The sequence below is a fragment of the Pollachius pollachius genome (genome assembly GCF_949987615.1).
Source record: "Pollachius pollachius genome assembly, chromosome: 2".
Lineage (NCBI taxonomy): Eukaryota > Metazoa > Chordata > Actinopteri > Gadiformes > Gadidae > Pollachius > Pollachius pollachius.
The window spans coordinates 46,386,902-46,400,590 of NC_136935.1; the positions used below are offsets into that span (position 1 = coordinate 46,386,902).

The window sequence follows — 13,689 nt, forward strand, 5'->3', positions numbered from 1 at the left end:
ACAGTTACTCAGTAGCTACTGAGGAGTTACTATTAAACAGAATAGGGGATACTGTATTAATTAGTCATTCTGTGAATTAGCAAACTGACCAATTTATTATGGAAGCGACTGAATTTTCCTTGGATTTCACAATTATTTATTAAATTAATAGAGCACAGACGGGCTGATTGTCATATTTTAATAAAGATATTCACAATACATACATTAATATTCACATTTAAGGTTAAGGGTTAGGGTTGTTGCATTAGTAATGTTAAAATCTTAAAAGCAATTGTCCACCACTGCAGGGCACGCTTTAAACCTGCCACCCTTGGTTTCAAGCGCTGTTGAGGGCTGGCTTGGGTCCCACACTGGATCGACTGGTAGAGCTGGATCGGACTGATGATGAGTTGTTACTCATTATTGAACCATTCGTTCACCAGTAGTGAAGCTTTTTTAATCATTCGTTCACCACTCGTTTACCATTAGTGACGCTTTTTGTGTACCTTCATGTAAAGTCATGCATCATACTGAGTTGTTACTCTTTTGCGAACTCTTTTTTCGTTCATCAGTAGTTAAGCTTTTTGAATCATTCGTTTACCAGTAGTGAAGCTTTTTGAAACATTTGTTCACCAGTAGTTAAGCATTTTGAACCATAAAACAGTATCCCCTAGTCTGTTAACCAGTAACTCCTCAGTAGTTACTGAATAACTGTAATTTAGGGCCCCAGTTAGGGCCCCAGTTGTTTATCATTTGTTACTCAGTAACGAATACAGTATCCCCTAGTCTGTTTACCAGTAACTCCTCAGTAGTTACTGAATGACTGTCACTTAGGGCCCCGTTAGGGCCCCAGTTAGGGCCCTGGTCATTCATCATTCGCTACTCATTCGTTCCTCAGTAACTACCCACGCACACACACACACGAGTGAATGATTGAGGTTCAACATAAAAGTGGTTTGCGTAGATGTTAATTCCCTGTGAGCAGAAGAGATAGGCATCATAGAAATTATATGCATCAGAGTTAACATCAACTACTGGAACAACCAACACTGCTTTTAAACCACACACACAATCTCTCTCTCTCTCTCACTCTCTCTCTCTCTCTCTCTCTCTCTCTCTCTCTCTCTCTCTCTCTCTCTCTCTCTCTCTCGCACGCACGCACTCACTCACTCACTCACTCACTCACTCACTCACTCACTCACTCACTCACTCACTCACTCACTCACTCACTCACTCACACACACACAACGTCAGCAAACACACTAATTCTGCCGTTCCCATAATGTGGTGAGTTAAGTTCTATTAAAATATGAATACAAATCTGTAGTGGACTCCCCTAGACATGTCCACTACGCTCTCTGCTATATTATACCTATGTATGTTGTATCTTTATATTCAATAAAAAATAATCTTGTGTGTGTGTGTGTGTTTGTGTTTGCATGCATCCGTGAGTCTGTGTGTCAAATGAGGACATCTGATAAGAGTATAGGAAAAAACTGTCACTTCCTGACACTGATTATATCAGATTGCAGGCTGATTACTGGTCAGAATTAAAACGTGTGACATGGTTTTTCCAACTGATATAGCAGAGCTGACTCCTGAGAGCAGAAGCATTGGAAGCTGTCAGGGAGGAACCATGGTCACCATCTCTGAACCGGACCCTGGACTCTCTGAGGAACCTGAGGACATGTCTTTGGACCGGAGGGAGCGCAGGAAGAGAAGATTTGGTAGGTGCCATAATCCAGTAAAAAAAAAAGTGTTTTCATCTGCATACATTTAAAATTTACTTTTAGAAAATGTTTTAAGCCAAAGGGACCAACCTGAAGAACCAGCGACCGTATAGACAGATTTATTCTCCTAAATAACGACATGTGTGTGTTCGAAAAAAAAAAAGCTCACATTTACCTTACTTGACTTGTGATTAAACCCATGAGTTACTATTGACTATTGCTAGGCATCTCAAGTAGTTCTGTGTTTCATGATATATGTTCGTTATATACGTGGAAAAGAGTGCAGAGTAACTTTAGGCAGCAGAACACAAGTTTAGTTTTTCATTACTTAATATTAATGGTAGTGCAAAGTGACATTAGAGAGACAATGGTTTATTTAATCAACAATTTTGTGTTTTATTAATGGCTGCTCATTTAACTGATGTGATATCAGGTGTACTCACGTGTCAAATTAATTACATGTCCTCATATTTTCTGCGTGGGCCGATGTGAAAGACCCTGGTGACAAGCAGGCCACATGTTGTCCCCCCTCGATTACTGTGTGTGTACGTATGTATTTCTGTGTGTATTACTGTATAACTATGTGTGCGCATGTCAATAATGAGGGAATAATAACATGGATGCTGGAGACCAGTACTTATAAGTGTGTAAGTGTAGTAAGTGTATTTTAAACTCAACACGAGAGCCACAGTACCAGTCATCACTTACTGAGGTGTTCTCAGTTGAGGTCTTCAGGTGTTTCTTCAAGACGGTGAGGGATTCTGCAGACCGTAGGGAATCTGGACTGTGAATGATAGCCACGCAATATGAATATATCTGTGTGTACATTACTCTGTGTCCGTGTGTGTGTGCTTGAGTGCGTCCGTGAGTCTGTGTGTCAAATTAAGGCATCTGATAAGAGTAGAAGAAAAACCTTTCCTGACACTGATGGTATCAGATGCAAGCTGATAATTGTTCAGAATTAAAACACCTTTTACCTTCGACATTGTTTTTCCAGCTGATAGAGCAATGAAGGAGGCTAAGTTCAGAAGCCGTGGAAGCCGTCAGAGAGTACCCATGGTCAGCATCTCTGAACCGGACCCTGGCCCCTCAGAAGAACCTGAGAACACGTCTTTGGACCGGGAGGAGACCAGGAAGCGAAGATTTGGTAGGTGCCCCTTTTTAGAGAATTTAAAGGTCCCATGGCATGCTACTTTAAGGATGCTTTAATATAGATATTGGTGGGCCCCTAACACAGTATTTGAAGACGTTCCCGAAATTCAGCTGTCGTGCAGAATTACAGCCACTACGAGCCAGTCGCACGTTGAGCTTTCCCCAAACGCGCCGTTTCGGTGTCTGTAGCTTTAATGCAAATGAGGAGGAGAGAGGGGGGTTAAGGAGGAGGGTGGGGGTGTGGCCCTGAGCAGCTTGCGGCCACGGTACAATGCGCTCTGTTTACAGTGGATGTATCGCAATGGCGAGGCGCACACAGCCTTTGGCCGTGTTCTGTAAATATTCTAGAACACTCCGGGTGCTCCGGCAGGAGTCCTGGAGTCTACATCTAAATAATATCATATTATACATAGATATCTATATCATAAAATATTTATTATCACGGCCAAAAGCTGTGTGCGCCTCCAGACGATATTATGAATCTCAAACGACTGCGTCGGGTTCTCCGATGTCTCTGGTTCTTCGGCGTCCAAATCAATCTGAAGTAGACTGAACCACAACATGGAGGAGAAAGGGATTGTTGACCGCGATTGTCTCCCGCCGAAGCCTCACCACCTCGCCTCCTGCAGCGGGGCAGCGGGCAGCGCCGAGGCGGTGGTCCCTCGGCAGCGGGCAGGGGGAAGCGGGGCTCAAGCGGGAGACAATCACGGGCAACAATCCCTTTCTCCTCCTTGTCGTGGTTCATGTACTTCAGGGAGTCAAAGCCAAAGTTCCTTTCCCCCAATTCCTTCTCAACCATGGCTGAGATAACCCCAACTACAGTCTCGCTGTGGAAATACCAGAGACGTCAAAGAACCGATGTGTTATGCGCCATAACACCAACAGCAGAACGGTTATCCAAATAACAAAGAAGTGTACAACACTTGCGTTACAGTGTGTGTAATCCCACACACACACACACATGTGGCGCTCGCACAGTCGTAGCCCGTTGTCTCATTGGTAGGCCAAATTCTCTGGGCGGGCAAGGCAGAGAAAGGGGAGGTAACTTGGCCCCTTATGACGACATATGGGGCCACATTCCAAATCAGCGCGTGTTACGGCCACATTGGCCTTTCAGTATCATTGTGTGTGTACTACTTGTTTTGTCTGCCCTTTGCTCTCATAGGCCTGGTCCCGCATGTTCCAGGATGGGGGTGTGCCTGGGTACGGGGCGTGTCCCCCAAACCGGATAAAAGTGGGTCTGGCCTCCGAGAGATGGCGGCGGGAGATTTGATTTGTGTTTTGCTCTGATTGTCAAGACCAGCTTTGATTAATGCTTTTCACGCAATTACAACCATAAACATGGATTGTCGCCTGCCCCGTTTCTTTGTTACGTCTGAGCCGCGTATCAAATGGGGGCTCGTTCCAAACTGGTTATTCCGCCATGGAACAGAGGTCTGTGTTACCTGCGCCTTTATTCTTGTTGCATTAGGCTGCGGCGGTACGTTTATCTGCACAGGAATGTCGGACAATGAGGGATGGTGAGTTCAGCGATCTATTTGCGGGGCCTAAAACTATTTCTTTCAAGCTTGCGTATTTTGTGGGACGTGTGGTTTATTATTTTTGAACAGTTCCTGTGGCTAGAGCATTTGTCTCGGGGGCACTCCGAGGCATTGATGGAATCGCCAGTTTTCTGGTTGTTTCGCCATACCTGTGGGCTTAGTGCTTAATTCATCCCACCACGGGCCTGTTTGAAGCTCCGCGTTTAGTTAATTAAATTTGGTTAAAATGGTAATGGTCTTTGCTTATGTTATTGCTGGATTTCCCTGTTTAGTTTTCATTGTCTGATTTTGTGGAATCGTGTCTGATTCGTGCAGCTGGTAAGATGCGCACAAGCGCTTGAATAAAGGCATCACTTGTTGCGCAATCGCTAGAAGGATGACGTCACTCGTGCAAAAGTTTGTTGAAGAACCCTCCAGGGCTGTCTTGAATGCGTTAACCAAGGACCAGTTAATACAGTTGGCTGCCCATTATAGAATCAAACTTCCTTCCACTCGACTTAAAAATTATGTCAAACGTTCGGTGAAGTTGGCGTTGTGCGCGAAAGGTCTGATTACCGCAGCCGACAATAGGCCTACGTCTGACGAAGAGGATGAGGAAGAACCTCTCGATGATTCAATTGAGGAGGACCTTAGAAACCCTTCGGTTGCAGACGAAGAGGGAGATCCTCCGCCTCCTAAACCTGCGGCGATGCTGTCTTTTGAGCAGCAGAAAGAGTTACTTCAAATGCAGCTGGATAACAGTAAAATTCTGCATCAGTTGCAGTTAGAAAGGCTCCGCTTCAGTGAGGAGAATGAACGCGCACGGAGATCATTAGAACACCAAAAGCTAGAGCTTGAAGCATAGCGTTTGGATCTCATTCGGCAGGGAAAAATAACATCACCTGGTGCAGCAGGTCCTAAGCTCTATATAGCAACTAGTCTACGCTTGCTTCCTCACTTCATTGAGAAAGACGTCAATACCTTTTTTCTTCTGTTTGAGCGAGTGGCTGATACACAAGACTGGCCTGATTCACACTGTGCGCTTATGCTTCAGAGCCGTCTCACAGGAAAGGCACAGCAAGCTTTCTCTGCGTTAACTGTTGAAGAGGCCCGTGATTATGACATTGTGAAAGCTTCTGTGTTGCGGGCGTATGAATTAATTCCAGAGGCTTATCGTCAACGCTTTAGGAATATGCGGAAACGGTCGGACCAAACAAACGTTGAGTTTGCAAGGGAGTTGCGCCTGCAATGTTGCTTGTAAGGTTAAGACATATGATGATTTAATAGATTTAATTGTCCTTGAGAAATTCAAGAGCACATTGCCAGAGCGTGTTGCAACGTACATTGCGGAGAAGCAGGCAAGGAATGACTCTGACGCGGCTCTGTTAGTAGATGAGTACGAGTTAACTCACAAAGCTCATATGCGCTCATCTAACGTTCACAAGGTTGCTTTTTCTAGCAATAGAAGTGTAAACGTTGGTGCACATCAGGCTTCTGGAATGGATCGATCGAGTGTTAGATCTGACGCGGATCAGGGTTACCAGTACTGTCGTGCAACTGGTCATTCAAAGTGGAGCTGAAAGCAAAGTCAAAAGAGCGATTTTCTGATGTGAAGCCGAACATGTTGGCGGTATCTGCTTCAAAGTTGGATGTTAATATGTTGCATACTGGATTGAATTTCAATTACACTCCCTTCATTGAATGGATTTGTTTCTTTAAAAGACACTGATGAGTTAATTCAGGTTAAAATTCTCCAAATTCATTTAAGATTTATCTTTAGAAAACTTTTTTAGCCAAAGTGACCATGTGTGTGTGTGTGTGTGGTGGTGTGTGTCTGTGTATGTGTGTGTGTGTGTGTGTGTGTGTGTGTGTGTGTGTGTGTATGTGTGTGTGTCCTACTCCTAAACAGCTCTATGGTTTCACATCACTGTCATTGTGAGCATCGGACTGCTGAGTATTCTCCTCATCTCCCTGCGCTTCAGTGAGTCTAAATCATATCATCCTATATAGAATTACAATACAGTTATAATCATATTAATGATTGTATTAATAGCAATGATAATGATAAATATTGTTTTTGTTAGAATTAGTGTTGATAATATGAGCTTACTTGATATATAATATGATCTAACTGCTATATAATAGCAGGCCTGTCTGACTCGGCACACTTGGTCAAAGCGCATGTGCCAAGCAGCCTGCAGCTCACACACACACACACACAGCACGCGTGAACACACACATACACCGCACGTACGCACACACGCACGCACACACACAACACATACACACACACACACTCCACACAAACACGCACGAACACACACGCACACAGGCGCACACACTACACACACGCATGCGCTGTCGCAGACGTTTCAAGACAGAGGCAGCACAGGACACCGCATACACACACACCACACACACTGCACACACACACGCACGCACACACATGCACGCGCATACACACACTGCACACACGCGGATGCAGACATTTCAAGGCAACGGCAAGATCGAGATAACAGCCCCACCGTCGACACACTCTCCCAGCTGAGACGTTATGTCTATCATAGACCACCCGCGGCACTACCATTGGGCCCCGGTGGGCCTGGGCCCACCCATTTTAGGTCCGGGCCCGCCCATTTTGACCCAGGCCTATAGTGAGCAGTGAGTGATTTTCATTCTAGCTGTTCATCCAATAAGCATCCTGAGGAAAGCGTTGAGTAAAAGCTTCTCAGCCAATCAGCGGCTTCTACCCCAATTGTGGACTGCTTGCCCACAGGCTGCAATACGCACGTTGATTCTACTGGGCAAATCATCACCTGTACAGCAAACCTCGGACTTACAGAAATTATGGTATGACATACTGGACAAGCAGATGATGGAGCTGAACACTCGTTTCAAGCCCGACACATACGGCTTTATGAGAGCCGCTGCTGCCGGCTTGCCTCGGTCAGACACCTTTGGTGACAAGGCTCTCATCCGGCCCGCATGCGCGCACTTTTCCATTCCGGTGGAAGACGCAGAGCACAGTGTGTTTGTGCAGCAGCTTAAAAGAAAGGCAAAGGCCCACAAGACCATGAACGAGAAAAAAGAAACTCGTAGAAGTGCTCGACGCATGCCCCGTGATACTTTCCCCAACATGAACAGCCTCCTCACATTACCCATGACGACAACTACTGTGGAGAGACTCTTTTCAGCTGTCAATTGGATAAAAAAAAGGCACCAGGGCTACAACGTTGACAGATAGACTAAATTCTTTGTCCCTGCTTTCATTTGAAAGGGAATTGACTGATTCACTGGAATATCAAGAAATTCTTGCTGTGTTCAGCACGAAACCCCACCGTCTCCTGCTATAAGCCCAAACTCCCACAAGCAAGTTTTAATTTAATTGTGTGCATTTGAGATTATTAATCAGTTATCTCGGATTGTTATGCTGTTGTTTATATGGTTAGATATGTTATTCATTGAATTATTCTTAAGAAATAAGCTACAGGAGAAATAATTTTTGATCGTTTTCCTGCTGTTTGTGTTTAGCAGCTGTGTTAGATTCAATGCTGCTGTTATTTCATGTCCATACAGTTCTTCTGTCATTCTGAATTTATAAGAAACAGTTTAATATTTTTGGACAGTTCCCTGCCCGCCGTGCTGGGTAAATAAATGGAGAGAGAGACAGACCTTATAAAGATATAATTCCGTTTCAGTCTTTTTGCGTATTGAACGATGTCACACAGGTAGGCTACTGAGTCGCTGTCCTCAGTGCCACAGAAAAGCGCTGAAACGGAGATAAAGGGGAACCTTTTTTTTTTGTGCTTATTTTAACTGGCCCATCCAGTTTTCTGGAGGCCCACCCACAATCAGAATCCTGGTGCTGCTAGTGTCATAGACTACACTTTTTTCCAAAACTTTATTTATTTTTAAATATTACGCACCTCCTTGAGCATCCTGCAATGTCTTGCGATATTGATATCCCCCCCAACTGTTTTAACTCTTTCGGGTAAGACATTCTGCCTATGGAAGGTAGAAATTGATAAAATATCAACACACAAGTCGCACGATCTTAAAGAGACAGAGCCCTATAACACAGAACAAAAGCATGTCAATACACAGTATGGTGAATTATGTCTATAGAGTCCACCACAAGACTACACTTTGTGTATGTAATATTACATACACAAAGTGTAAATAAAATCATATTACTCCCCTCCTTGAGCCTACCGAAATGTCTTTACACTTTGTTGCTCAAACTTAATATTACTCTTCTCCTTGAGCCTCCCGAAATGTCTTGCGATATTGAAATCCCCCCTCCCCCCTGCCAACTGTTTTAGTTGTTTTATTTTTCTTATGTTTTGTGTGTAGGCTATTGCTACTGCTGCCTTTATTGGCTACTGCTGCCTGTATTGGCCAGATCGCTTGAAGAGATGTTTAATCTCAATGACACATTATTCTGTTAATTAAAAAAACAAAACATCTTAAACTCTCACGTCAGGTAGCCAATGTACTATCTGCAATCTTGCCCTCACACCCCCCCCCCCCCCCCCTTTCTTCTTCGTCTTTTCTTCAATTTGTCTCTAACTCATGCTCCAATCTTTCATTGATCGATGCTTCAGATGTTGTGAATGCAACGGAATATATGATGCATCGTTGCAGTAACATTTAAGATGATTGCGATGAGTTCTGCCCGTTGTGCCTCTGTGCTGTCTGCGGTCAAAACAAAACAAACTACAATGTCAGCGGCCGCACATATCCCACCTCTTGCGAACTTAGACCGTGCGTCATATCCCACCCCATGCAAGCCCACCCCCCTTGATTCTACTGATGTCTGAACGACATCGATGTCCGCCTATAAAGCATCAAGTGTGGATCTCCCTCAGGGTCGAATCTTCTGATACACTAATGCGGCGAACATAAAATGATTACGCTTGCTTCATAAAGTAAGGAGGAAATTATTATGCTTGCTTCATAACGTAATAGGTGAAACAAAATGTTATACGTTGTAACATTATAGCCAAAATGTTTTATGCGCTCAGAAATTTGTTACATTATCGACTGGGGTTTCCACATTATTGCTATTGGTTTAATTACAACTAGAGGTTGAGCATGCGGAAACTCTAGTTGTAATAATAGCAATGTTAATGATCATTATTGTTTTTGTTAGAATTTGTGTTAATAATATGAAGGATTGTAACAATAGCAACGATAATGATATTGATATTTATAGTTATTGCTATTTCAATTAGTATGAAGATTAATAATAATTACATGTTTTCTTTCAGGTGGGATGGACTTTGTGTTTGGTTGGCTGTGGGACCTGTGATGTTTAGAGATGATGTTGTTCTGTTTTAGAGCTAATTTCTTCTGTACTCCTCTGTCCTGTTTTAGACTTACCCTCACCTTGGAGGGAGGGGAGAGAGCACTTACTGGATGAACTTGGTGAGGATTTTATCCAAGTTAATAAACAAATTGCGTTATTAACATTTATTTCAAGAACACCCTCTGCTTTTGTGATTTATGTCTGAACATCCCCTTTTCATTATAACTTCACATTATATATTGTCAGGCTAACCAGGATGACCCTATTCTGGCAGCACGGTGGTAATGTAGGTGTTGTTAGTCTCCTCCTCCAGCAGGGAGAGCAGTAGAGTACAGAGGAGCTCGTCTTTGCTATGCGCTCCATTAAGCTGGGTTTACAATTCTAAGCACTTCCACGTCTACTGAGGTCAGGTTTCTATTGTCGTCTATTAAGGTCATGCTTCTATGTGGTCTGTTAAGGTCAGGTCTCAGGGTTGTGTGTCAGTAACGAAGATCGTACGATAAGCAGTTCTGTGTTTGTTCAGGATTTTCTTTCCCATTCAACAGATGAATTGACACTTCAGGGCTGGATGTTTTACGACAAGAGTTTCTACCTTATTTCTACTACTAAGAAGAGCTGGACGGCCAGCAGAGAAGACTGTCTGCAGAGAAAGGCAGACCTGGTGGTCATCAACAGCAGAGAAGAACAGGTGTGTGTGTGTGTGTGTGTGTGTGTGTGTGTGTGTGTGAGTGTGAGTGAGTGAGTGAGTGAGTGAGTGAGTGAGTGAGTGAGTGAGTGTGTGAGAGAGAGAGAGACATTGGGTGAGTGTGAGTGAGTGTGAGGAAGAGAGAGAGAGACAGTGTGTGTGTGTGTGTGTGTGTGTGTGTGTTCATCTGTGTTGTCATAACAACAGATGCTGTTACCTTTGGAAACAGGGGTTTGTCAGCAGATTGATGGGTCCTTCCTGGATTGGACTGAGTGATCGAGACACAGATGGGACCTTCAAGTGGGTGGATGGTACCCCCATGACCTCAAGGTAAGGCTGATGACTCTATTCAGTAGTATCTCTTCTCTGAGAGTGACAGATTGACCTCCACTGTCTCCTCCTCCTGGATCTCAGTTGGAGACACGGTAAACCACGGGATGACGGTGGAGCAGAGGACTGTGTCGTAGCAGGGGAGGACGGCTGGTCCCAAGAACAGTGTGACAGACTGCACCACTGGATCTGTGAGAAGGTTGTAGACCTGGATCATCTGGAGGCTGAGCGGAACAAAGAGGGTCCGTAGACTTTGTTTGTGTTCATGACGAGTGGAGAATGTTTCCTTTCTGTTCTCTGTGTAGATACAGTAAATATACTCTTTAAGAGTTGAAAGGTTGTTGGATGTGTTTAGGTCTACTAAAGTAAGGTTTCTATTGTGGTCTACTGAGGTCATGTTTCTATTGTGGTCTACCAAGGTCAGGTTTCTATTGTGGTCTCCTAAGGTCAGGTCACAAGGGTTAACCCTTTCTGGGTTCACTTGCACTAGTGTCAATTTGAGCTGCTGAACAGTTTTGCCTTCTTCTCTGCAAGCTCCGCCCCCGACTCGTTAATCTCTGAGCTGGAGTGACTTCCCCTCCCTGAGAAATCTTTGTAGACACTGCTGTGATATTCAATCATGTACGAAAAGGCAGGCGAGAATACTTGGTGTGAATCTCCTGGGTCGCCCTCTAGTGGACAGGTGTTAGGATAGAGTGAAGGGAGCATATGATGCTGCATCTCTAGATACGTGTTGTAAACATTCACTCCTCTCATCCTGGTTCCTTCAGGTTCAGTGATGCCCACGGAGGAGGAGGAGGCCCCCAGCATCACAGAGTTCCACTCCTCTACCCACGTGTTGCCCGTGGGCCAAACGGCCCGCTTTACCTGCCATGCCGGCGGCACGCCGGAGCCCACAGTAGAGTGGCTCCACAACGGCAGGCCCCTGGAGAGGAACGGCACAGACGACCAATCAGAGGCCTGGGTGGAGAGGGGGTTCCTCTTCGTCAGAGGTGTGAGGTATGGCGTGAACACGGTCTGCTGCATGGCGAGCAACAGCGCTGGCACGGCCAATCACACGGCTGAACTGCTTGTCTTTGGTAAGTTCTGGATCCAAGAATCGTTGATATATTCATAACATTGCTGTTGATGTTTTCATAACGTTGTTGTTGAGGTGTTTGCATATATATTGTGGCAATCCCCGGTCGTCGGCGGCTGCGATTCCCGAAACAAACGCTCAGGCAGGGTTGCGGTGCGGCGGTTTTTATTGCGTGCAGCTCACAATAGAAAGGGGAAATCATACATCAACTTAAGTTTCTTCCACACTGGGGCTAAAAGGGTGAGGGGTCTCCGGGTCCGGTCCGTCGGTGAGGTCGGCGTGGCTACCGCTCCCGGCTTCTCCCGCTCAGTCCGCGACTGTCTCCCACTCGGCTCCCTCCCGGCACGAGCCACATGGCTGAGAGAGCTCTGAATGAGGAGGAGCAGGCTCTTTAAGCTGCTCCTCCACCTGTTCCTCGGGTGGTCTGCATCTCCTTAATTGGCAACGGCCGGGTTGCCACAATGTGTGTGCATATGTATGTGTGTGTGTGTTACACACTTTATGTTTATATGTGTACTTTTTTTAATAGTCACTTGTGTCATCCCCTGCTTTACCCAATACGTAGCGAACCCAAAACCGTGATATGAACCGATCCACGAATTCTGCGAACCGTTCCCTAGTTTTTGTGGATGTCATGACGCGAAAGAGGTGTTTTGTAAGCCCATCGACGTTTAGCTTCCACCCGGAAGCAGACAACCAGCCATGTATGTTGTCCAATTGAACCTAGCCTCAAACAACAGACTCGTTCTCAAACAAAACAAACTATAACTCAGACGTGCAAACGTAATGGACAAGTGTAAGGAAAGTGAAATAAGACAGGAATAGGAACAAGAAATCGTACAATTATTTAAGAAACTGTACTTGTACTGCCATTACACGCTTATGTGTGTGTATATTAATATGTTTGTTTATGTATGTGTATGTATGTTTATGTATATGTTCATATTTATAGGTATGTTAAACATACCTATAAATATGTACACATACATTAACATACGTACACATACGTAAACATGCTATGTTTACGTATGTGTACGTAAGTTTATGTATGTGTACATATATTTATAGGTATGTTTACGTCTGTATGTGTACTAATGTATACGTATGTCTGAGTATGTATACCTATGTTTAGCTATGTGTACTTATGAATGTGCAGCCTCACGATCCTTCTGATGTTTTGGGTTTTATGCATACATGAGTATCTTTGCATATGTACGTATCGTTACATATTCACGTTTGTATACGTATGTCTGTGAGTATGTATAGTTATGTTTAGCTATCTGTACCTATGTATTTTTACGTATGTATCTATGTATGAGTATGTATATGTATTTGCATGTGTACTTATGTATTTATGTATGTATCTATCCAGCCTGTATGTGAGCTCAGCTTGTTCAGTCTGTTGTCTACACAGATGTCACTTTGAAGGTTGAATGCAATGTATGTGTATTGGGAAATCCAAAAGTTTAATATCTTGGAAGGCATTACAAATATTGTTTAGACATTTCATGTGAGTAATAAGCATATCATACTGAAAATGTTCATGTTGTATAATTATTGAGGGAGTAAATGCACTTTATACATTTGTCCTCGTTTCAATGTTTTGATTGGGACAGCCAATCACACACACATGGAATTTCCAATTAACTTTAATTGTAATTATCTTAAACACAATGTGTACTATTGCTTAGAAAATATACAGCAAATTCCACAGCACAGCAAATTCCACTATGGTACCTATGATATGATATATTTATTGTCTTTCTATGTTAATGTTTGAAGAAGAGAGCCACCAAAAAAAGAGTCTGTAAGAGAATAAAAAGAAGAAGAATGCAGGAGAACAGTACTAGTGATGATGATGATGATGATGATGATGATGATGATGACGACGACGATGAAGAATGGTT

General features: G+C 43.9%; 1 protein-coding gene across 1 annotated transcript; it reads left to right on the forward strand.

Annotated features, from left to right (window-relative positions):
- Window positions 1-6,358: 6,358 nt before the first annotated feature.
- LOC307071394 (uncharacterized protein) lies at window positions 6,359-12,177 on the forward strand (the record flags this gene model as incomplete). Its single annotated transcript, XM_079730374.1, has 7 exons — window positions 6,359-6,362; window positions 9,758-9,808; window positions 10,235-10,377; window positions 10,604-10,704; window positions 10,789-10,946; window positions 11,475-11,703; window positions 12,093-12,177. Exons 3-7 carry the CDS (start codon window positions 10,258-10,260, stop codon window positions 12,175-12,177), a joined length of 693 nt encoding a protein of 230 aa, XP_079586500.1. The 5' UTR covers window positions 6,359-6,362; window positions 9,758-9,808; window positions 10,235-10,257.
- Between the last annotated feature and the right edge of the window lie 1,512 nt (window positions 12,178-13,689).